The following is a 24950-nucleotide window of genomic DNA, read 5'->3' as shown; positions in this document are numbered from 1 at the left end:
ATGTTTTGTTACTTAATGTTCCACTGTTCAGATCCTCAGCAAACGAGCACACAAAATCCAAGATTATACCCAGGGTTGCCAGATTCACTGACAATATAGACCCAATCACCTGCAGACTCCATATTAAAAATGCACACTGTCATTAAAAAGCCCAATTAAGGGGGAAACTGTCCCATCTGGCAACGCTGGCTACACTACCAAAGTTACAGATTGGTTGATCATACAAATGCATTATGGAATCATAAAAAATACAGATTTTTTTTTATGTCAACTAAATAGTATGTAGCAAATTAATCATAATAAAATATTATTCTGCTTGCTATAAGTTTTTCAACCATAAGATAAACTTCTTGGGGGCCCTTGTGATTGGCAGCCATGGTTGCCTCATACCCATCATTAAAGCTCCGCATTTAACAAACTCCCATTAGAGCACATAGCTACCCCTCGCTCCATGCCTGTGGATCCAAAGCTTAGTCTGAGGAAACCTTACAGCCTGAAAGGGAATGTTTACCCGTGTGTGCTTCAGCAATACAGAAGCACTGCAGAGCAGCACAACAATCTTCGCGGGGGCTTCCATCTCTGGTGGATCAGTGCTAAGGCTCTTAGACTCGACGGGTTGGCTGTTAGGGACGGGGGACTGGCGGGGACACTGTCTGCTGGGTTTCCAGGGGTTTGTCACTGTTTCTTAGCCAATGTGCATCAATTCCTTGTTGTTGCCTGCTCTTTGGTGTTTCCAGGCTGGGTATCTGTTAAAGTACTTTGTGACAACTGCTGGTGAAAAAAGGGCTTTATAAAATAAATGTGTTGGATTGATTGAGATACATCGTCTAAATGAAGAACTTGGGACGTCTGACCGTTCACACTGTGTGTGTGAGTGTGTGTGAATATTTTTTTATCAGGCATTTCTTCAGGCACCTAAAGTTCTGTGACAGATAAGTAATATGATTATAACCATTTAGTGCACTGGCCAATACCAGGCTCTTGGTTTCTCAGTCAAAGTTTCCAGTAGCCCCAGGCAGTTTACATGTTAATAATGATCCCTGAGGGCTATTGGGATATACCCTGAATGTTACTCCTGGTGTAGTACACTACTTCCGAACACTACAGAGCTCTGGTTTAAAATGGTGCATTATACAGGAAAAACAGTGTCAATTTGGACAGAACCATAGTAACGCTGATGCATGTTGTACTCTGTAGGGTGAAATCCAATCTGGGATAGTCGTATTTACGTTACGCGAGAGACAATTAAAAGCAGACTTACCTTTAGTTTGCAACATCATTTCCACAGCACTGTAATTCACACTGGCATGTTTCGACTTGTACCACACAGAATTGGATAAATGTATCCTAATGTAAATAAGCCCTCGGTGTGACGTGGTGTTGGTGTTGAGCCTGTCGTAGTGTGCTCTCCGTAAACTGTGACAACTGTGATGCTGTTGCAGGACAGGTTCTTACCAGGAAGGTAGCAATGGCCACTCCTATGATGAAGCCAGCGATGACGTCAGACCAGTGGTTCCGGTACTCAGCCACTCTGTTGATTCCCGTGAGGAAGGCCATACACATCAGGCCAAGGGACAGCACAGGCTTGGCTAGCCGTGTCCCTTTGGCGTTCACCGTGCACGTGATGTAACTCTGGAGAGATGGAAACAAGGCCGCGGGAATGGTTGAACTCACTTCACTGTTGTTCATGTGATTGTTGTTACAGATTTTTCTCAATTGCTTTGGTCCGTCTTCACTGTACTCAGAACCAATGGAGCTGGTGTCCTCTGTAACAGCGTGACAGAGGAATCACAGACAACATTTAAACCAAGGTCATAGTCAACTTGAGAATGTTAATACAGTATCAGCAACAACACTGGGCATCAATCTGTGCTACAGTATATACAGTAGAGGTCTGAGGCTCTGTGGAAAGCAAAGGTTTCCCATTTCCAGTGCAGTAGATCCCCTGTGTGTCCGGTCATTGGTGGATGTGCTCTCTAAATAACTATCACCTCTCTGACCTGTTGCTCTTTCTGAGAACGATAGACAGAGAAAGAGTGAGAGATCAAATTGTGGGCGGAAGAAGCAGAAACATAGGGAGAGAGATGGAGAAAGACAGAAATGTGGGAGTGAGGTACAGACAGAGAGAGTGAGACCGACAGAGAACGCAGCTGCCCCTGTCTCAGAGCTAAATTAGGAGGCGTGTGAATCAAGCAGAGAAAAAGTGCCTAAAGCGGCGCCTACCCAAACCCAGCTGGGACATAGATGATAAGAGGTAGACCAAACAGGCCCTGTCACTACTCTTTATTTTTTAATTATTCTAAAATGGCACGTGATGTGAGTGAGTATCAGAATAGTCTAAAACAATGTGTATACTTGTATGTTAAACCATATGTTATTAGCAAAACAGAATGTACTGTACATTACCATTCATGAGAAGGACCATTGTGGTTTTATGGGGAAATTAGAGGACAAAATACAAAAACAAGATTAAAAGTATTACTTTATAACAAATATCTCATGTCAGATCAAACATTGTTCTCTCTCTCTCTCTCTTTCTCTCTCTCTCTCTTTCTCTCTCTCTTTCTGTTTATTCTCTCTTTTCTCTCTTGACTCAAAGGTTGCATGTACCCTGACCTATTTTCATTCCTACAGTACTCCTCCCTAGCAGATACAAAGAGATACACGTTGTATTTCTCTATTCTACTCCGTGTTAGTTCATGCCGTCTCTCCGTTGCAAGTTGACAGTTCAGGAAGACGAGACACTGAGGCAGAATTTTCCTGAGGCAGAATTTGAATGCAGAACAACAATTTGCCATTTGAAATTCAAACTCTCATGGCGTACTGTGTATTTGGCGTTTGATGATTAGCTGTTTTTACTGATAACACTGCTCATTACGGCATGATAACTAACTAATATGAATACCACTACCTCCTTCATTATACCTCCCCATGCAGAAATAACCTGACAAAAAACCGAACAGCCCAGCGACAAGCTCTTTGCGTAAAACGGACTGTACTGAAACAGCCTGCGGCTCCAGTGTTTCAGACTCCCCCATGACTGACCTTAACATGGTGAACAGTCCACCCTATTGTGTGACACGGAAGTCACTGGATCCCCAGAACTGTGCGTGTATTTACTGTGTGGGCGGTGCATGTGTCTCCGCGCGTGGATTGGTGTGTGTTGGTGTGCATCAGACAAGCGAGTGTGGTCATAGGCAGCTTTGCTGTGCAGAGAAGGCGGAGCTATCTGTCTCCATAGGTGTCCAGATAATGTTGCATTGTCTTCAAATATTTGAAATCCCTGTGTAGGCTAATGAATGATATGCAGACAAATAGAGAGAGAATTTCAAGCGTTTGTGTGTAAACTTTCTCCCAGTAAGGACAAGGGTATGGCTCCCTGTACCTTCCAAGGGACACAGCTTGTTAGTTGTCACAAGTTATCAGTTTCACACATGACCACACTCTGACTACCGACCTTCAAAAAACATCCTACAACACACCAATCCAGTCCAGTCATTGGGTTTTCAACCACATGAAAGCAATTCAGAACATTTTTGCACACATTTTGATGTTTCAGTCTACATTTTCAATGCAATGACATTAAGGAACATTTGTCCTGTGATTATAATATGGTGTGTAATTTAAATCGGAGGGTGACATTATATAATAAACTATACTATTTAATTTGACAAGTTTTAATATCGATCTCTCTCACACATCACTATGCCATGCTTTACTGAAAGACTGAAAAAACTGTTAAACAGATCATGTATGAAGGTCAAAAAGGTCTGCCTAGTTAACACCAACCTGCTGATGGTTCTAAATCCATACTCTGTAATATATTGTAATTACAGTCTGCTGTGTAATACAGAGCATGTTCAGTCCCCTGTGTAATATAATGTATTTACCTTCCCTCTGTAATAAATTGTATTCATAGTCCCTTCTGTAACAAACTGTATTTACAGTCCTGTGTAATATAGTGTATTTACAGTCCCCTCTGTAATAACCTGTATTTACAGTCCTATAGGTAATATACTGTATTTACAGACCCCTCTTTGATAAACTGTCTTTACAGTCCCCTGTGTAATATAATGTATTTACAATCCCCTGTGTAATATAATGTATTTACAGTCCCCTGTGTAATATAATATATTTACAGTCCCCTCTGTAATAAAGTGTATTTACAGTCACCTCTGTAATAAAGTGTATTTGTAATATAGTATAGCAGTGCTAACTCAAATAATTATTTTCAAAATAAAGCCATCATTGAAATATATAAGGTAATATACAGGTCTGGAAAAAATTAAGACCTTTTTCTTGCCTTTCCAAAAAAGGTGGGAAAAGAAGGTTTTGAATGAGGAACAGAAGGGTTACAATTTTAAGAGACCACTGCAAATTGAATGCTTCTGTTCCTCACTCAAAACTTTCCTTTTCAACTTTCTTGGAAAGGAAAGAAAAAGGTGCAGTGGTCTCATAATGTTTTCCAGAGCTGTAGTTAACAATCTAGTCTGTACATTTTATGTTTAATGTCCGTTCCAATGTTATTCTTGTCTGTTCTTTTTCACAGACTAGATTGTTAACCATATTGCCTTATACATTTCAATGATGGCTTTTATTGTGATAAAGAAAATCTGAGTGCTGCCAGCATAATATCCTGCTGCTATAATAAAGCTAATGAAGTCTCGAATGGCCATCACTACTATTCAGGGCTAGCCCCAGAAACACAGTGACAAAATAACCAGTGTGAAACGGGGTCAAGAACGTTTATAGTCCAATCACAAAACCTGCCCTTTTACTTAATTTACATACGCTCTTGATGCACGCCGTTACCAACAGCTCTGTATTTCTGTTACAGTCCTTTCACTCAGCAAACTTTTGTCTTGTTATTATACCTGCTAAATCTTAGCGAAGTAGTTTTTGCAGCTTGCAGCTTGCTTTGGACGTAAATCTAGAAAATATGTTGTCAAAGCAAATCAACCGCTGTCATCAAGTCATTAATTGAATCATGGTAGTGTAACATTGATTGCGTATCAGTGATGTACTGTAACATTTTTCACATACCAGAGAGACAAATTTGTAGCTTATCATAGAATGTATAATAGTATTGTGTCATATTTGTCTGTTAGCCCAGGGCTTAGGAATACAAGTGTGAATCCTTAGCCTAGGGTTACACCTTAGCCCAGGGTTAACAAACTCTTCTGTGAACATCCGGGGCAAGTCTTAGCCTGGGGCTAGCCTGGGGCTAAGACAGCCCAGGGCATATAACAATGCAGTGTGAAAAAGCCTAAACTGTATTTACAGTCCCCTCTGCAATATAATGTATTTACAGTTCCCTCAGTAATAAACTGTATTTACAGTCCCCCGGGTAATAAACAGTATTTAAAGTCCCCTGTGTAATATAATGTATTTACAGTCCCCTCTGTAATAAACTATATTTACAGTCCTTTACACAATTATAAATTAAATCTGTCACACAACAAAATGTGAAGATAGTGAAAGTGTCTGCATACTTTCCGAAGGCTGTGTATTCCACAGATGAAATGGCATGCTGTAGACATTGGGCAGTTCCTTTTTTCTCCACACCTTCCTGTAGCCATTGCTCTGGTACATGGTTACCTTTCTCTGTTCACCAGACATTTGTGATTGCTGGAAAATCTTAGTAATGCTAATAAGCCAATAGCATATCAGGCATTTGAGATTGCTGAGCTCACCAGCACTTTCCTTCTCTTTAAGTATATTTTCGGCAGGCGTAAAAATTTGGTTGTGTCACTGACTATTTTTCTCTCCATTCAACCTCATAATGGCATCCTAGACTTTCATTGCCACCTGGTTGGCGCTCATGATGACAGACACCAACAGCAGACTCCAAATGCATAGACAAATTCTAGAACCAAGACATTGACAGCTCTTTTATGCCTACCCAAATGATGTGATGGAACATACTGGGAAAAAACTCAAACATCTGTCAAACCAATTGGCCCAATTGATCTGATGCCCTGAAATATACTTCATAAGTATACTATAACCTCATGGTAATGGTTTGATTTAAAGAGTACAGAGACAAAAAACAGAAAATAAGTTTACTGTCCCAATACTTGGATGGCAGTGTATATTTATGCCACTCTAATACCAAACATCAGATTCTAGATGATGTGCACAATTGTTTGATCCTGCTATAGGCTGTTAATCAGCACCCTTTGATAATGGTACACACAATTAGAGTGAAACAGATTAATCACCAATCTCCAGAGTGCTGCTTTACAAGCTACTCACTTAAAAGGTCGTAATACTAGCATACTAATCATTTAAATAATGGGCTTCATAGTACCAACCTAATCCACACTAACTTCAAACAATGTCCTATACAGAAGCACGCTAACTTCTAACAAAGAAACTGCTTTAAACTACCATGTTCATACCGCCAAATGTTAACAAACAATGGGCTTAAGCTTGCACCATGCTAACCATTAACAAACAACGGCCCTAGTAGCTGAAGCGCATACTGTCAATGGCAAATCTGATGAAGTATTGTGGATCAAGGGGAAGAATCCACACAAACAGCCTTTATGGGTGACCAGTTAGTCAGCAACTGCTCATTTCATTCATTAATTAGGATGATCTAAGACGTCACTACAAGGCATTGCACTATGTACAATTGTTACTTTTTTTTCTTTAAAAAAGAAATGTTTAGAATAAGAATACATTTAATTTAAATGTAATAATTTAAGTGCATTTACACATCCTTAGAAATTGATCCAATGGTGCTGGAAGTGGTAAGAAACATTGTATAGTGTATATGTGTGTCTAATTCAGTACATCATTTTGTGTGAAAAAATCTTCAGTTGTCATATTCAAAAATGTAACAAACATGTATTGACAGAAGCAACATCCACTACACCAAAGCAGCCTTCACAGGAATCAACGCTTGAAATGGTATGAATGAACAGCTGGGACCTGATTCTAGATCAGCAAACATTTGGGTTTCCCCCAAAATTAGCAGGTGTGTCGAGAAGTTACAACAGCATTTAACTCCTTTAATGGCTAAATATATTTAGACATGCATAGAATTGCACTCATGGTGCTACTGGTGGTAGACAACACACAGGGACAGAATACATGGACATTAAGTTATTTATAATGGGTGGTGGCCAAGGTAATGGGATGTTAAATGGTACATAGTTCATTATGTTAGATAGTTTGTCTCACAAACACTCCAAGTCAATTAATTATTGTAAGGTGAAACAGATTTTATCTTGACAAATATATATATAAAAAAATATATATATATATATGTTCTCACCATATAATAAATTATTTACAGTTTTTTTAAATGATTAACTGAACTAAACTGTTATGTGCCATTTGTAATTCAGTATATTGACATATCATCTGAAGTGACATCAAACCCTAAATGCCGGTCTTTTATGAGGACATTTTGGCATCTAGAGCTGTGTATCATATAATCACAAGGCTGCAACATTATTTTCTACTTAATCAGACAATAGAGCAAAAGATTAATTCAAGTGTTTAATGAGATAATCATGTTATGCGGAGATGTGATGAGATGTGAAGTCACACACCCACAGTCTAATTTAGTTTTAAAAAATAACTGAGCTTATGGTTCCCAAATCAAGGCTGAATCATTCAAAAATAAATGTTGAATGAATATTACATTTCTAACCGTGTAGATACACTAAAATCATCATGATGCTTTGCCATCAGCATCAAGTCAGTGTGACATTCTATCTGCTACACCAGAAACAGAATCAACTATTGCCTCCATATTTCCATTCCCAAGACAGAATGAACGTGCACATTTGCCACTGAACCTCAGATATTTGTTAAGTTTGGACGCTGGCATTGGAAGTTACGCAACGCAAGTAGTATAGAAGCTTTCATTCATTTTAACTGAGGCACTACTCAACGGCTGATGGCAATGCCCTAAGCTTGAAGGCTCTCATGTAGCTTAAGCATAAGAATAAAATAAGTGTACCTGTGGGCTATGGTGTGTGAATGAGGAACAACATGGCACTGAAGACACAGTTTCAGTCTGCAAATATGATTTTCCTGCACTTAGTGCCACTGTTTACTGAATCTGAGGCTCAAATCGTTCAACTAGCAGGCTTCCCAGAGTGAATAGGGAATCAGCAGGATCATCTATAAATACAGTAACAGTCTTATCCTACCAGAAGTGGTTGGAGGATTTTCTTTTCAGTGTTATATTATTGGATTTCTCTGATCTACAGCCAGCTAAACAGATTGCATTCAATGGCCAAATAGTAGTCAATATCCTTTTTTTTTAATTTTTTATCAGTCAGCACTGTTCCAGTCTGTGTGTGTGTGTCTGTTTGTGTGGAGACCATTCCTAAGCATCTACATGTAATATAAAAGGCAATGCTGCCCAATCATGCTATTGGAGGGACATAATCAGTGACACATTCGGACCTGGGATACCAGGTTAATGCTCTTTACCAGGTCCCAGAGTTTGGACTCTCCAGGATACAGAATGGAAGGACCTGTTCAGGTCCAGAAAAAAAGGGATAAAGTTGATCTGCGTAATGTGTGGGTAATGCAACAAATATCATATTTTAACATAATGTGTTTTGAATTTGTCAACAAATTGCAAGACAGTGAAAAAAGAAAATGCATTTTGGGACAATACAATTTAGCCCATAAACAGATTTACAGATATAGATAATTTTAGCAACATTCTCTGCATCTCACATGACTCATAGCCATTAATGAAGGAGTTAAATAGAAGAAAATATAATATCAGAATTTTAAGGAAGCTACTCAGTAAGTCCAGTTTGCCTTTGGGGAAGGGGTGGTTTTAGCCTTGAGAAAAGGAAACGTGTCCCACCAGCCACAAATAAATAAATGTAAGCTTTACATTTATTTCCTACAATTCTACACATCTTGTCATAGGCATAGATGCCCAGTTTTTAAGCAAATTCTTTGTATTTTAAATTATTTTGCAAAGAATTGTTTGTTGTTGTTTTTGCAGTTTTCAGCCTATTTCTAACAAATAGACACATTTTGCCATGACTTCTGCCATGTTATTTGATATCTACATATGAATTATAAACACAATGAGTTGAAGTCCACTGGAGGTCAGGGCTTACCTGGTTGGTCAGTATTGGAACATGATTACAACTACTAAGAATTCTCATGTTATGTAGCTGGCTACCTCTAACACAAACATACATGGCTAATTATCACCTAACCGAATGGCTGACAAAACAACTGCTGATGCGCAACCAAATATAAACTTTATAGTATTTTACTATTCTGCTAAAAAACCTCCTAGATCTTCCTTACTATATTCCCTTTAATTCATTTGCCACTCACCGCGAGATAGAGCGCTGCGTAGACGCTGAGCGCAGCCTCTTTGGAGGGGAAGGTTTTGCGTGCACGCAGGATATCCTCCTGATTCCCAGTACAGGCCTCCTGATGGCTGATGTACCTCAGGGCCTGCTGGCAGCCCAGGGCGGTGTAGTTGGGCTTACAGACCGTCAGGAAGTGGGGGGCCAGGTTTCCTGTCACCACCTGGCCCGCGTTGACAAAAATGTCCACGGTGAAAAGGCCAAATGTGTACACACCTGGCGAGAGAGAGAGGGGGTGAGGTTTAAGTAAGCGGCTGAAGGTCTAAATTGTGTTCAGTTATCCTATTGTGTGGAAAGATTGATGATTCATAACAGTGTTAACGGAAAGGAAGGAAGGGACACACAGTGAGGTACTTTTTCTCTGGGGAAGTATAGTAAAAGGCAAACAGCGACAGAGAGAGAGAAACACGTCCGGCTTCTTCACATGACTAGCCACATGTACAGCTGATAAACCATAAACTGTCAGAAACTGTCTTGGGGAAACTAATCTACATGCTCACCATACTCATATAATTGCCAGGTGTAGACCCAGACCAGGGTCTTAACCTGACAGCATTTAGGCAGCAGACCTAACTTCAGTGGGCAAATGCTCACCTTCAGTGACACAGTGGAAAAGTGTGCTCTTTTAGGACGAATCCAAGCATGACACGTTTAAGTATAAAAAGCATTAAATAAACACATAGGTGAATTTTTCTTATTGTAATCAAACATATTTTTGTCTGTTAAGATGCCCCAAGCATGACTCCAAATGCTGTAAATAATATCATTGTTCCACCAATGTTTTTTTTATTCCTCCCTTCTCCAATTTTGCGATACCCAATTGTACCTTCGACCCTGTCTCGTTGTACTTCCAACGGACTCTGGAGAGTGAAGTGAAGTGAGAGGAATCATTTTCTCTTAGGCATCAACGGCAAACCATTGTGCCATTATTCCACACTGCACATCCAACTACGAAGTCAATCACATCCGCACATTTGAAGACACGCTCACACGACTGACAACCTCAGTTAGCTTGCTGCTAATGATGCCAGCCCCAACCCAGTCTGATGCTCAACCAATATTCATCGCCTCATGGAGCACCCAGCCAAACGCCAGCCAGCGGCACAGTCAAGGCTCCAACCCAGTTTATGTTGGAAAGGTTGACTGTAAAAAGAGTGCCTCAGACTGCTCTGCCACCCGGGAGTCCTTCTTAAAGAAGGACTACAAATTGCTTGTCTCTTCTCACAGAAACAAATTCCTTGCAAATTAGCAACAACCATGGGTGTCAAACATAAGGTAAATGACATAATCCTCATGACAGAGCTCTCTTTCTGGAACAGTGTGAGGTGGCATCATACAGTGTGATGTTGAAACACACAGGACAAAAATCGGATCCTTTAATAAAACACTCAAAGCACATCACCCAACTTGAACTGCTGACACGCACACATTGCACGCACACATTTGTCCCAAAGCCAAGACACACGTAGAGATAGCACTGACCCTGACTACCGCCCCTAAACCAACGTGGCCAGAGTGAGGGTGTCTCCAAGGGGTTAGATTCAGAGGCCCTATGAAAAATTATTGTTTTCCTCAAAGGAGAGGAAAGCCCTATAGCTGTGTCTGAACGAGCCATCGCTAGACACGCAGACACAGCAGAGACACAGGCAGCCAGGATGCATTATTGTTTGCTGCAGCAACAATGGGGAGCATTAACAATCACTGTCAATACTCTGTGTCCCTGCATTTAATCCAACTTTCAGCTTTGAAGCCCAGTTAGCTGGAGGAGCACAAAGGCAAGGGAAGGTATCATTATGGTTGAGAGTGGCATTCTGTTATTCTACCACCTCCCTTCTTTGTCTCTGTAACATTCCACTGCATTCACCAATTTTTTCTCATTAAAATTTATATTGAAGGCTACAGAAGTGTCATGTTTTTGCACACCTTTAGTTTCCATTAAACACAAACTCTGTGAAAATTCAATCTACAAATACTGGCGAAGCTAATGAAAAGTCAAACCTTCATGCTTGCACGTTTCACTCTCTTGCCAAGATACTAGAGCAATATCAGAGCATAATTTAGAAAGGCACACACATATGGTATATAAGGTCAGACACTTCACAGTGCATGTCAAAGCAAAAGCCAAGCCATGAAATCCAATAAACTGAAACTGAAAAGAAATGTGTTTAGCCATTGATCTGAGGAAGTTTCAATAAAATTGCTAAAGCATTAAAAGTTCCCAGGAGCAAAGTTAACTAAAATCATTTTGAAAGGGAAGAACCAAGACGTTTCCTAATGCTGGCCACTTAAAGACGGGCTTTGGCGAGGTCAGTGACCAAAAACCAAATGGCCACTCTAACAGAGCTTCACATTGTCTCTGCAGAGATGGGCGAACCTGCCAGAAGAAAAACCCTCTCTAACTATTAGCCCTTAATCTGGCAAAAACACGGTACCCTTCATCTACAGTGGGGAAAACAAGTATTTGATACACTGCCGATTTTGCAGGTTTTCCCACTTACAAAGCATGTAGAATTCTGAAACTGAATTTTAATCCACCCTAGAACCTGAATTTGCGTAGCCAATGTTTCCAGAAGAATTGCATTTCCTGCTCAAGACAATGGTGAAATAGAGATCAACCGCCTGGCTCAGTCCTGAATTATGGGAAGTTACAACAAAATAAATGGTGGTTTATGGAAGAAACACAGTCTCACGCTCAGATCTGCAGGCATTCATGCAACTGAATTTGTTTTTTAATACCAAATGGAAAAGCAAAATTGGACTACTATTGTGGAGGTTGAAGGAACAGATCAAAGTTCTTGAAAACAGTTTTCAAATAAATAATTATTACTTCTCTCCCTCAAAAAAGTCAAAGAAAATCATTATTGCTGATTATTATTATTAACTGTATGATGAAAATGTTACTGTAATTTAATCACCATGTTATCAAAGCTGAGCTAGGACTTAATGTTGACAAGTTTTTTTTGCTAGATATGGCCTAACAAAAAGAAAAAGAAATAATAAAGTCAAGGTTTATTGTTTCAGCAAATTTACAGTTAATGAACTCCTTGATGCCTTGGTAGCTGTAGACACACCAAATCCACAAGGGCTGAGGAGCTGGACCTAGGTTGGCTTAAGTGTGCAACTCCGCTAATAGTGGGTTCTATAACCCATATATTAACTCTAACGTTGGTCTCAGGAGACATTCCCCCTTAGAAAGCAAAAACATTTTGGGCGTGGGGCTGCAAATACTAAAAAAGTTTTACAGCTGCACCACTGAGAGCATGTTAACAGGCTGAACCACCCCTATGGCAACTGGGCCTTCCTTGATCTCAAGACACAGAGGGTGGGATGAAGGGAGGAATTCATTACCGGGGCCAAACTCTCAGTCATCCAGAAACTCTTTAGGGCCTTTCTCTGAACCAAGCAGTGTCAGAGAAAGGCCCTAAAATGTGTTAATTACTCCAGCCACAAAAGCCACAGACTGTTCTCTATATTATTGCATGACAGGTATGAGATACCAGGGTCTCAATTATGTAACCTACAGGACCTAATGTAGTGTCTACAGTGTCTGTACCTCCAAGCCATATGACAAACAAGCTATTCACATTTGTACTCATTTTCTTTTTGCACTGACCAAAGTCTATCCACAAACACTAGATTTCATCTACAAACTCACATGCACTTCCACTCTAACAAACATGTGCACTTACAGATATTCAGCATTTCATTTGTCATTTGTTATAATATATTGTTCAGGCCACTTTTATGTCTGTTTCAATTTATCTTTGTATTATTATTGGAGTTAGAAATAATTCGATTTCAAGGATGTGATTCTACTTAACCGTGGAAAAGAACTCATCTGTATTGTACCTGATATCCGGAAACTACAAATTAAACCAGTTTGAACAGGTAAAAAGAGCACTTCTCCTGTTTTATCTCAATGTGTTTACCAAGGCTACAAGTCTATCTTCAAAGACCTTGATGTTCCATGGTACGTAATGTTATCAAGAAAGGCCCATGACACTTTAGACAACCATCCTAGACTTAGCTGCAAGACAAAACCTGATGGAAGATCACAGCAAAGGACTGTTTGAATGTTTAAGAAAGCACCTTGATCTACTGTCACACAGATTCAAGCTGACCTTCATAAACAAAGTACGACAGTTTCAACATGCACCATATGTCGCCAAATCAGTGAAAGGGGTTTATTTGGGAGGAGAACCAAAGCTGAGAGACAGACGTGAGAAAGCCTGACTGCAATTTGCCAAAACACACCTGAACATGCCACTATCTACTGTGGACAGATGAGACACAATTAGAGCTTTTTGTTAAAGCACACAATCTCTATGTTTACAGAAAACAAAATAAGGCCTTCTAAATGAATGCCTTCCCAGTGCAATGTCAAACCCAATGTCAGAAAGCAGGGTCTCCGTAAATGTTCATGAGTCTTCCAGCAGGTCACTGACACCAAATTAAATGCTCTTCAAGAACCACCCAAAAAAGCTGGAATTTTCTGAAGTGACAAGCCGTAGATTTAGATGTAAATCTTATTGAAAACCTAATGTATGTAAAGGTCTGAAAAAAGCAGTTGGGTGGAGCTGGAGCAGTTTGCATTAGAAGGGTTCACCAAACTGCCAGTACAGAGGAAGCACATTTATGAATACAAGAAGTGCTTGATCTGTTTCTGCTACCAAATATTGAATCTAGAGTGTCAATAATTTTGTATATGCCATTATTAGGTTCTGAATTAAACAGACACATGAATTGTGGAAACCAAATACTTTGGTAAATTTAAACTTGAAAATGCAAGTTTGAACAGATTTTTTTTTTTGCTCCGGTGGGGTATCTCACTGCCATCACATGACACTAATAATAATGATGTCAACCCATAATATCATTGAAGGAACCGAAAAATGTCAATTCTATGTCTATTTACACATACATTGATTCTTCATTATTTATTATACACACACCTAAAGGATTATTAGGAACACCATACTAATACTGTGTTTGACCCCCTTTCGCCTTCAGAACTGCCTTAATTCTACGTGGCATTGATTCAACAAGGTGCTGAAAGCATTCTATAGAAATGTTGGCCCATATTGATAAGATAGCATCTTGCAGTTGATGGAGATTTGTGGGATGCACATCCAGGGCACGAAGCTCCCGTTCCACCACACCCCAAAGATGCTCTATTGGGTTGAGATCTGGTGACTGTGGGGGCCATTTCAGTACAGTGAACTCATTGTCATGAAACCAATTTGAAATTATTCAAGCTTTGTGACATGGTGCATTATCCTGCTGGAAGTAGCCATCAGAGGATGGGTACATCGTGGTCATAAAGGGATGGACATGGTCAGAAACAATGCTCAGGTAGGCCGTGGCATTTAAACGATGCCCAATTGGCACTAAGAGGCCTAAAGTGTGCCAAGAAAACATCCCCCACACCATTACACCACCACCACCAGCCTGCACAGTGGTAACAAAGCATGATGGATCCATGTTCTCATTCTGTTTACACCAAATTCTGACTCTACCACCTGAATGTCTCAACATAAATCGAGACTCATCAGACCAGGCAACATTCTTCCAGTCTTCAACTGTCCAATTTTGGTGAGCTCATGCAAATTATAGCCTCTTTTTCCTATTTGTAGTGGAAATGACTGGTACCCGGTGGGGTCTTCTGCTGTTGTAGCCCATCCGCCTCAAGGTTGTGCGTGTTGTGGCTTCACAAATGCTTTGCTGCATACCTTGGTTGTAATGAGTGGTTATTTCAGTCAAAGTTGCTCTTCTATCAGCTTGAATCAGTCGGCCCATTCTCCTCTGACCTCTAGCATCAACAAGGCATTTTCGCCCACAGGACTGCCGCATACTGGATGTTTTTCCCTTTTCACACCATTCTTTGTAAACCCTAGAAATGGTTGTGCGTGAAAATCCCAGTAACTGAGCAGATTGTGAAATACTCAGACCGGCCCGTCTGGCACCAACAACCATGCCACGCTCAAAATTGCCTAAATCACCTTTCCTCCCCATTCTGACATTCAGTTTGGAGTTCAGGAGATTGTCTTGACCAGGACCACACCCCTAAATGCATTGAAGCAACTGCCATGTGATTGGTTGATTAGATAATTGCATTAATGAGAAACTGAACAGATGTTCCTAATAATCCTTTAGGTGAGCGTAGACATGTACACCTATGTACTTGATTTCTATTCTAGTAGGCTGTCATTGGAACATATGTTTCTGTAAGGAGGGAATGCAGAGACAAGGGTGGCTTTTAATTGCCTAGCTTGCTAGATCCTTGAGATAACACCCGTGTCATTGGAAAAGCCCCAGGGATTGATAAGGGGTCGATTCTACAGGACTGGTTTTGTTTTCCTTTGGTCAGTTGACCAACCCCCACTACTTGAGTTTTAGGATATAACCAGAGCGAGGGTTTGAAGAAGCTCGCTTGCATTTAATTGTCCTCCTGTCAGCATCTTCAAACTCCGGAGGACTTTAATCTTTGACGTCAGCTGGTACATGGCTGGCCAATGACCACAGTGTTTCTGAACTGGCTCTGCTAATTTATTTGAAGAAATTGCAAGGGTGCCAATACTTCTGGCCATGGCTTAATGTAAGACTTACGTTTGTTTAGCACTTACGCATAAATGTCCAGAATATCTGACTCATCAAGATTAAGACAATAAAACACAGCACGATGAGACAGGACTGGATAATACTAGATATGCCAAAGGTAACTTCTGAATGATTTATCACTTTTGATTTGTACACCCCAAAATAATAAGCAACAGGCTTGAACTCCTTGTCTTGGCCAAAAGAAAAAACATTGCAGGTCTTTTCAAATGAGTAATACAATTTCCTGGCTTTTGATATATGGTTGTGTGCTTGCCCATTTTTATATTGTTTCGTTAACATGTACCCCCTTTTCTCCCCAATTTTGTGACATCCAATTTGTGATAAAGGCCCTACTACATTGCATCAAATTCCAGTGGACATGGGACAGTCAGTATTGAGATGTGTCTACCAGAGCATTTAAGCATATGAGTAGACTTCTGCAGCAGAAATGGGGTCTCTTGGAATTATGACAGAGAAAACATGGTTGCCGTTGAAAAGGTTTTGCTAGGGCTACTGATATTGGGGCATGTCTGGTCCAGAATGCAGGAACAAATGGGAGGTAACAAAAGTGGGCTGTCTGGACTTGATTACTTCAACAGTGACTCATTACTTTTGGCAGAGGATTTTTGGTCAGTCATTAGGCTGACATTGTCCCAATTAGCGGCACATAAAAGCCAACGTTTGGGAGTTGGTTTAATAACAGGAATACATAGAGCATTGCTAGATGACTTCTTTAGCTGGAACCATGTACAAGCGGAGCCACACACCCCTGGTCCTGTGGGCAGCTTACTGTAATTTAATCATCCCCGGTTCAATATAAAAGCTAAAATGTCAAAGGCCATCACTTTGTGGTGTCATTGATCCCAATTCCTGCAATTTGCTACTGTGCAGTGGGTAGGATGGTGTATGGAAAGGAAGGGTGGGTAATGGGTGTGTGGCCTTAATAACTTGGATGCTCAATGAGGTTTCACTGTATCAGACTGCAGCAAAAGGACAGGCTCTGGCATGAGATCAAAGGTGCAGGTGCAATGGCTCACTGACTGTGAGACACACAGGCAAACTCAGAACCACACACACACACACACACACACACACACACACACACACTGGCCACGAGGGGACTGAAGAGTATATTAGGTTAATGTCCTGTAGGAATGGTACAGAGTTGAACACGAGGACACATACAGGAGCACCAAACACTTGCAAAGGTGAACCTTGTCACTTTTATATTCCGTTTTAAAGAGGATTCTGTGGCGCCGGGCTGGATCGAATCGACTCCCCGAGCCGACCGGGTGAAAAAAATCTCCAGCCTTCGGTGTACCCATAATTACTCCAGGGTCACCGTCAACTACGGCTGATCCTCCGGCTCTGACCCCACTCTCTGAGGGTGTCTCGCAGAGAGTAGCTTATGCACAGAACGCATTTATTACACACCTCGTACATGTGTGAGATAGGCCAAACGAGCAGCCGCATAATTATAACGAGAGAACCCTGCACCGGCTCTAAAGACCAGGCTTGCCGACTTTTGAGAAATAATCTATCATGCCGAAGCCAGTTCTGTCTATAAGCTTGACTGAAAGGTATGCTACTGAAGGCGGTCCTGTGTTTAAAGTATAATACTGAAGCCATTTATTTGTGAAGCGTTTAAACAGCACCACAGTCTTCCCCTTGTGTAACATTATGCCTTAAGGAGTTTTTTTTTTAAACAAGGGCACGTCAACACTCTGCTTTGAAACTTTGAACACCTGCGAGACAACCACAGCAGCGTCTCTCCAGGGTGCCTCTCATCTACCTCAGCCTTTATTCAGTTAATAATCGAGGTTCATGGGAGTGTGAGCAAATGCAAAGACAAAAGCAGGTGTAAAAGTGAAGCGCGAGCTCCCTGTCATGACCCACGGTCATACTCTAGATGTAATAATTTCCCGCAGAGCATTTCCATGTGAGTCGTTATGCCCGACTGCTTTAAATGAAATAGAGAGATGGCAAGCTGAGAGCTGACAATTTTATTTCATCTGAAGCATTTTGCCGCTCTGAAGGGAGAGGAATGGCTGAATGCAACCACGTGCACACACACCAACACACACATTCTCAGACACCCTCTCACTCACACCTGTTTCATCCCACAGTAATATGAACAGAGCAGAGATGAGAAAAGACACTGAATCTGGGAGCAGTAGAACTGAAAGTAATCTTCCGCAGCAGGATAGTTAGGGCTGTATAATTTTAGAACATGAACGAATGATAAGAGAAAGGATGTAGTGTCTCGGGTGTTATAGCAGCTTCTACCTCTGTTTTACATGCAAGCACACACATTTTCTATGTTAACCTGTACTGAGCACTACCATACTCTCCAGGCATGTGGCTTGAACCTGTTCTAAAATTAGCCCCATTCCACTTCAGTCTGCTGTCCAGCATAGATGTAGCTGTAAGTGGTAGCTCAAACAGGGCTCTGGAAATATACATCTGGTTTGTATGCACTGCAGCCTGACTGGGGACAGTGAAAAATAATCATAAAAAAGCATCACATGCCACTAAGCACATGCTTGAATCCAAATTATAGGCATCGAGATGTGATTTGTAGAGGAATTTAACCCACAACACTGCATCTGCTAGCATCGTAATATACCCAAGTGAAACCCAGAAGTTATTTACGCAAACCTTCATTATACTGACATTTTCATGGATTTAGTAATGAGCGGATGACATACCCAGAAAGCGAAAGGTCCTGCGCACCAGTGGGTTGAGGTAGCAGCAGTCTCCAGTTAACATGGTCTTCTCTTGACTGTCCAGCTCTTTAGATGAGTACTGTATCAAGAACAGGGCAGTCTCTGAAATCATAATCTAGAAAAGAAATAGATGAATACCAAATTAGCATCCTCTGTTAACTGTGGAGTCAAAGATCACTTGGCCTCATAGGCAGATAATCTCCTTGAACATAATTTAAGACACACACAGAGGCGAGCATGCGCTAACGTGCACACACACACACACACACACACACACAGACACACACACAAACAAACACACACACACACACAGGGCAGGACTACTAAACAAGCATACAGGGCATATATCCTTCAAGATGTTACCTAATCTGACCTGAATAATGTGTACACGTCTGTTTGTGCTGTTTATGCCCTGATATGTATTGATGTATACGGATGTGTGTATAAACATGGATGAAACATTTACAATGACTACCGAGCGATACTGTAGGCATCAGCGTCTAAACAAAACACTAAAATATATAATGATTTGAAATACTTCTCTAATATTTTCAGTTCATCCAGTTCTGTCCTTGAGCTGTTTTTGCCCATTAATGTTTTATATTACATAACATTTGATGTTTTTTGAGAACCCCAGAGAAAGATAATGAGGATCATAACGGACATTCACAAAAGCCCTGGTGTAATTCTCAGGGGGGGGGCTGAGGGACATGTCCCCCATACAATATGATTTAATTGTCGTTGATATGTAAGCGATATAAACGTTTTCCCTTGCTTTCCTCTTGCTCTCATTTCAAATCCTGTCAAGCCCACATCCATTCCACGTGTGCTCTATGGAAAAAGCCCATTTTTATATACATTACATGTCCAGCAGCCTGATCATGCTGCTGAATTAAGATTTTAAGTGGCAGACCTTGATTCACAGAATATGGATGGGGAAATATCAGCTGGCTGAAACATCTTTAGTAGGTATTATGCACTTGCATCTTGCCTAAATCCACTGACATCAGCTAGTTCCTGTATCCCAATCACGAGTAAGAGGAATGCATTAGTAGACTTATGCATTCCTTGTCTTAGCAAAAATAAGTGACATCATTGCATGTCCAGTACTACTAGGAGCATTAATAGCTCTGAATCTGAACTGCTGAAGGAATGTTCACTGTGTTTGTCTGACGTCTTATTTGACTAATTCAGCAGAATGAGTCGGGGCCAGAGGCAGGAGACTGTCAAAAGAGATGCGAGGGAAAGTAGGACAGTGGATACTGAGGCGAGTGATAAAATGCATATTAGAAACGGGGTGGTTTGAATCCTAAATCCGTATTTGCTGATAGCTCTTTGGACATCTTCTTTTTGCCAGAAAATCTACTCTCTGTTGACCATACAACACAGTTCAATTCAAGTTCCAATAAGGTGCTGACGTGTGAGTGTTGATGAGAGTAGATGTTTTTGTCAGGTAAGATGTCTTAATAGCTTGTCGGCATGAAGGTGGTGTCAAATGTAAATCAGGAGAATCTTGGTGAATCTTGGTGACCCCAAGATTCAAATAACTACCCCGAAATTGCTCAAAAGAATTTGTATGTCTGCCAAAATACATGAAACACAATTTTGCGAATATGTGTTTCACGGTTATTTATTTCTGGATTAAGCAGTTTCTTCATTAAAATAAATAATCCTAGATTGTTTCATTAGGTATTAGGTTCAATTAGGTATCACAAGGGTTTGTGGTATACGGCCAGTAAATGCCTATGAGCAATGTCCCATCACTTTGTGTTTCTAGCAGCCCTTAACCATGTAGCCATGTGCCACATTGATTTGGGACTTAGTGCTTAATTATATACAAAACAATTCTTATTCAACACTCTGAGGATATGGAGTGGGTGTAATATTAAGATTCCTAGAATGTAAAAAATATCAAATAATAGTCAATATGGATTTGCAGTTGGAATTTAATTCATACCTTCAAGACTGAAGGGAAATGCTTGTCGATTCCTGGTTCGTTAGTTCAGATTGTTGAGAGGTTACTCAGAAAATATTATCCAGGTGTAAATCAGTATAATTACAATCACTTTTGTAGTTGCCATAGGTGACAGACTGTGAGTTTAGAGAAAAAAAGGACCACAGGAAGTGAGATTTGTTTTAATGATTTGTTTGTTTTAAAGCAATATAGTATTATACAGAGACATTTTTATGGACAAATAAAATTTATAATTAGCTTTTTTTGCTTTATAATCCTTTTAAAAATGTCAGGGTGTTACTTTCACTTCATAGTGTGGAAATATAATAGAGTAATCTGACAAGATAAAGTAACAATTCAAATGTATCATGTTTCAAATGAATTGGGTTTAAAATGAAATAGAATATCCATCTTACAAATAAATCATAACAGTTTCTTGTAAAGTAATCAACCTGAATAGAAGCTGCAAATTCTTCAGTTGTTAGACTATACTCAAAGTACAATATTCTTCTAAAAAAAACAACACCACTAGGGGGACAACTTAAAAAAAAAAATTTGATTGGAACTGTGATCCCATATAATCTGGATATAGATATAATGTACAATATTATTCAACAACTGTTCAACACAGACAATACTGTAATCAAACCAGTTCTTAGTTTGTTTTTGTATTGTATGCCTTTATTATCGCATCTACAATATTTGGGGAAAGTTTGTTTTTACAAAAGTCAGAGTTACTATTCTTATTGAAGTAGGGATTACCCAAATCCCAAAGAACCAAACCAGTGGAATATTGTCCTATTAAAATCCTAAACATCCAACCATACATATTATCTACAGGGATTTAATAGTGTGGACAAACCTTAAGAGCTTGATACAAGTGCACATCCAGATGAAGAAAGATCTCTTAAAAACCTTACGACATCTATCAATCTCAAGATCTCCTGGGGAACTTAATACCTTCAACCTTGATGCCTCAAGGTCTACACACACACACACACACACACACACACACGCATGTGTATCCAGGTTGCTGTTTCCACTTCACTGGCCACACAGACACAGCAGGATCTGTCAGGGAGTCAAGTATTGCAGGGGCCGTGAGGGACTTACAGGGTTCAACACTAGGCCTTAGGACTGGACTGTTTTCCTCATAGAACAGTGCTGCTGCCTTGACTGAGTTATTCAACATGACTCTGGTAGACGGTGAGAGAAAACAGGGAGGTAAAATCTAAGGTCCGCTGTATCAGGTCCCAGTTGAGGATACAGCGATAAAGTGCCATGGTTTTCCTCCTCTTCTTTGTTTTCTCCTCCCCCTCTCTGCGCAAGGCAGAGGGACAGAAAAGCCCAGGGCTTAGCTGAGACCCAGCACCACCAGAATCTAGGTTACACACATTGTGCTTTGCTCCAGGCCAACTACTACTTTATCAACATGTCATATGTGCTTCACTGTCTTGTGTTTTCTGTTGACTTCAACATTTCAACTTTCAACTTTATTTCTCCCAGAAGGCAATTGGTTTTGCAACACGGCGCACATGAGACTTAAAAACATATCAAACACTAATGAATAACATTAATGCAATGACAATACAAAAGTATGACTTTGGTATTGCATTAATTCATGTGACATGGCACTAGAGTCATATACTGAGGTATCCAATTTGGATTTAAGAAATACACATTTCTTTGGTGTCCTGTAGGATCTTAGGAAGACTGGATCCCTTCAACCACACCTAAAAACTACCTGGTCTGATGAACACCTACAGTAGAGTACCTGTCCCTGTCCGAAGTCCACTTGGCTGTGTTGCTAATCTTGTTCTGCCCAACGACTTCCGTTGTCACTGACCACATCCCATCTGGACGTCCCTGTCCAAGTCAACCTGGTTGCTACTGATCTATATTATGCCTAAAGACTCTGAACGAAGTGGTCTTATTATCTCCACTTGGCAGAGACAGAAGAAGACCTCAGAATACAACTTCTCTCTTGACTTCTGAAATTCTAACACAGCTATGTAGTTTTTACTAGCCACAGTGCTTAGTGTCTTGGTTGATGCTTGCTCTTTAGGGTTTCAGGCTGGATATCTGTCTACGCACTTCATAAAATAAAGCTTTATAAAATACATTTGATTAAATGATCCACTGATAATGCAGTCGTGGGTTGGCAGGCATTATTATAAAAAAGAGACTAATGTTCAACATTAGCAGTTGTAATACACATTAGGGACTGAATATAAGTCCCTTAAGCAAAGTGTGCTGTGCCTTCACATCCTCAAAGCATCATATCACAAAATATATCAAAATGATATATATATCAAAATATATCATATTACTATCATAATCATTATTATCACCATCATTATCAACATCATAACATGTCACATTGTACAAGACCTTATCCAGGCACTTGTTATCTCACATCTCAGATTCTGTCTGCAACTCACTGTAGGTAGGGCTCCCTCTCAGAACGCCTCAGCCCCAAAACCCCATGTCACCCCTTTCCTATGCGCACTCCACTGGCTTCCAGTTGAAACTCACATTCAGTACAACACCATGGTGGTTGCCTAAAGGGGCTCCAAGGGTATTCGCCCCTTCGTGTTCAAACCCCATCTGACCTCCTCGTTCTGCCAGTTTTGATACTGTGGAGCTATGGCAGTAGATTATCTACCCATTTTTCAAAAACCTCTGAAACCCTACCCGTGGTCCAATTTGACAGCAGACTGAAGGTTAAGGGGTTAAAGTCAATAAAAACTGTTATCTTTGTTGTTTTGTTGCGTGCAGTTGTAAGAAAGCATCGGCATACCAATGTAAGCCAAGGATAACAGGGCCGTGTTTGAGATGAAGCAGCCAGATGAGCCACACGTAAACTTTCCAATGTGTCAGTTGTCATACTAGCTACGACAGTCGTCACAGTACAGGATGTAGAGGAGTGGTAAAAGGACACACCGATGGGATGACCCAGAAGATGATGATAGCTCTCCTGTCCGGCTGGAAGATATTTTGATGCGTGAACATTGGAACCAGACAAATGTGTCTTTCAGAATCTCGTCAGGGGGTTGGCTGCAGCACCCCAAGCGCCCCTGCATCCCGAGGCTATGCTGACAAGTTTCATTTCATCCACATCCTTGGGGTCCTGGTAGTTAGAAGGTCTAGCTGAGAGACTAATTAAAGATGTAATGAAAGACAGGGCCTAGTTGCTCAGCAGGACGTGAGCAGGCAGATACCTATGTTGTCAGGTCTGGGGCTTATTTTGAGTCTGTTCATTTACACTGCATACATTGGAGGTAGTGACCGAATCAGTGCAGCTGATACAGCTATGTAGGCTCAGAGAGGAATTATAATTCCAGTTTTTTTATCCATTTTATCATCGCTTTAATCTGTCGCTAGGCTGTGCAATACGCTAAGTTAAGGAGCAAGCACTTGTGATCGGTTGTATCCAGCAGGGGAAAGGGGATGGACTAAAAAATAAAAGAACACGTAATCATCACAGTATAACACCAAGTGAATTCAACTTAAGGGATATCAATCTGAACACTTAGGAAGCATAAGCGATTGTGAATCAATGTCACCTGTTTTGGTGCAAATAAAAGCGACAACAGGTGCACTAGAGAAGCAACAGCAAGACAGCCCACAAAAAGGGAATGGTTTTGCAGGTGGCGGCCACCAACAACTGCTCTCTCATTATCCTTCCTGACTGATTCTTCTTTAGCTTTATGTTTTGCTAGTGTCCTTGTCACTACTGATAGCATGAGACGGTACCTGCAGCCCTTTCAGGTCGCCATTTGGCGAAAATTGGCAGGGCTGCCATTCAACATGGCCAGTTTGGTGGTGGGTTAGTGATGGTCTGGGGAGGCATATCCTTGGAGGGTCACACAGACCCCCATGTGCTAGCCAACCGTGCCTTGACTGCTCTTAGGATCTGGGATGAAATCAGCAGACCCATCGTCAGACCAATTACGCTGGTGCAATGGGCCCTGGGTTCCTCCTGGTGCAGGACAATATCCGGCCTCATGTGGCCAGAGTGTGTAGGCAGTTCATGGATGACGAAGGCATTGATGCCATTGACTGGCCCTCACGTTTCCCAGACCTGAATCCCATTGAGAACCTCTGGGACGTTATGTATCAGTGCATCTGACACTGCCAAGTAGCACCACAGACTGTTCAGAAGCTCACTGATGCCCTGATCCACATTCTGGGTGGAAATCCCCCAGGACACCATCCGCCGTGTCATCAGGAGCATGCCCAGACAATTATTTCAATTATTTACTTAGATTTTCGGTGTGAGTTTGAATCCAGCCCTCAATCGCATGG

The 24950-nt window shown here is 40.8% G+C and overlaps 1 protein-coding gene across 7 annotated transcripts in view; it reads right to left on the bottom strand.

Annotated features, from left to right (window-relative positions):
- The window catches only part of plppr5b (phospholipid phosphatase related 5b), a 96624-nt gene that overhangs the window by 23080 nt on the left and 48594 nt on the right, over nt 1-24950 (bottom strand). For all 7 annotated transcript variants that reach the window (XM_034289388.1, XM_034289387.1, XM_034289386.1 and 4 more), the window contains 3 exons: nt 18671-18803; nt 9331-9581; nt 1456-1632 (listed from right to left, as the gene is read on the bottom strand). In XM_034289388.1, the coding sequence (XP_034145279.1) occupies nt 1456-1632; nt 9331-9581; nt 18671-18803 (561 nt within the window). The remainder of the gene's footprint in view (nt 1-1455; nt 1633-9330; nt 9582-18670; nt 18804-24950) is intronic.

The sequence above is a fragment of the Esox lucius genome, chromosome 21, assembly GCF_011004845.1.
Source record: "Esox lucius isolate fEsoLuc1 chromosome 21, fEsoLuc1.pri, whole genome shotgun sequence".
Taxonomy (NCBI): Eukaryota; Metazoa; Chordata; class Actinopteri; order Esociformes; family Esocidae; genus Esox; species Esox lucius.
This window is presented reverse-complemented; position numbering and strand designations above follow the sequence as displayed.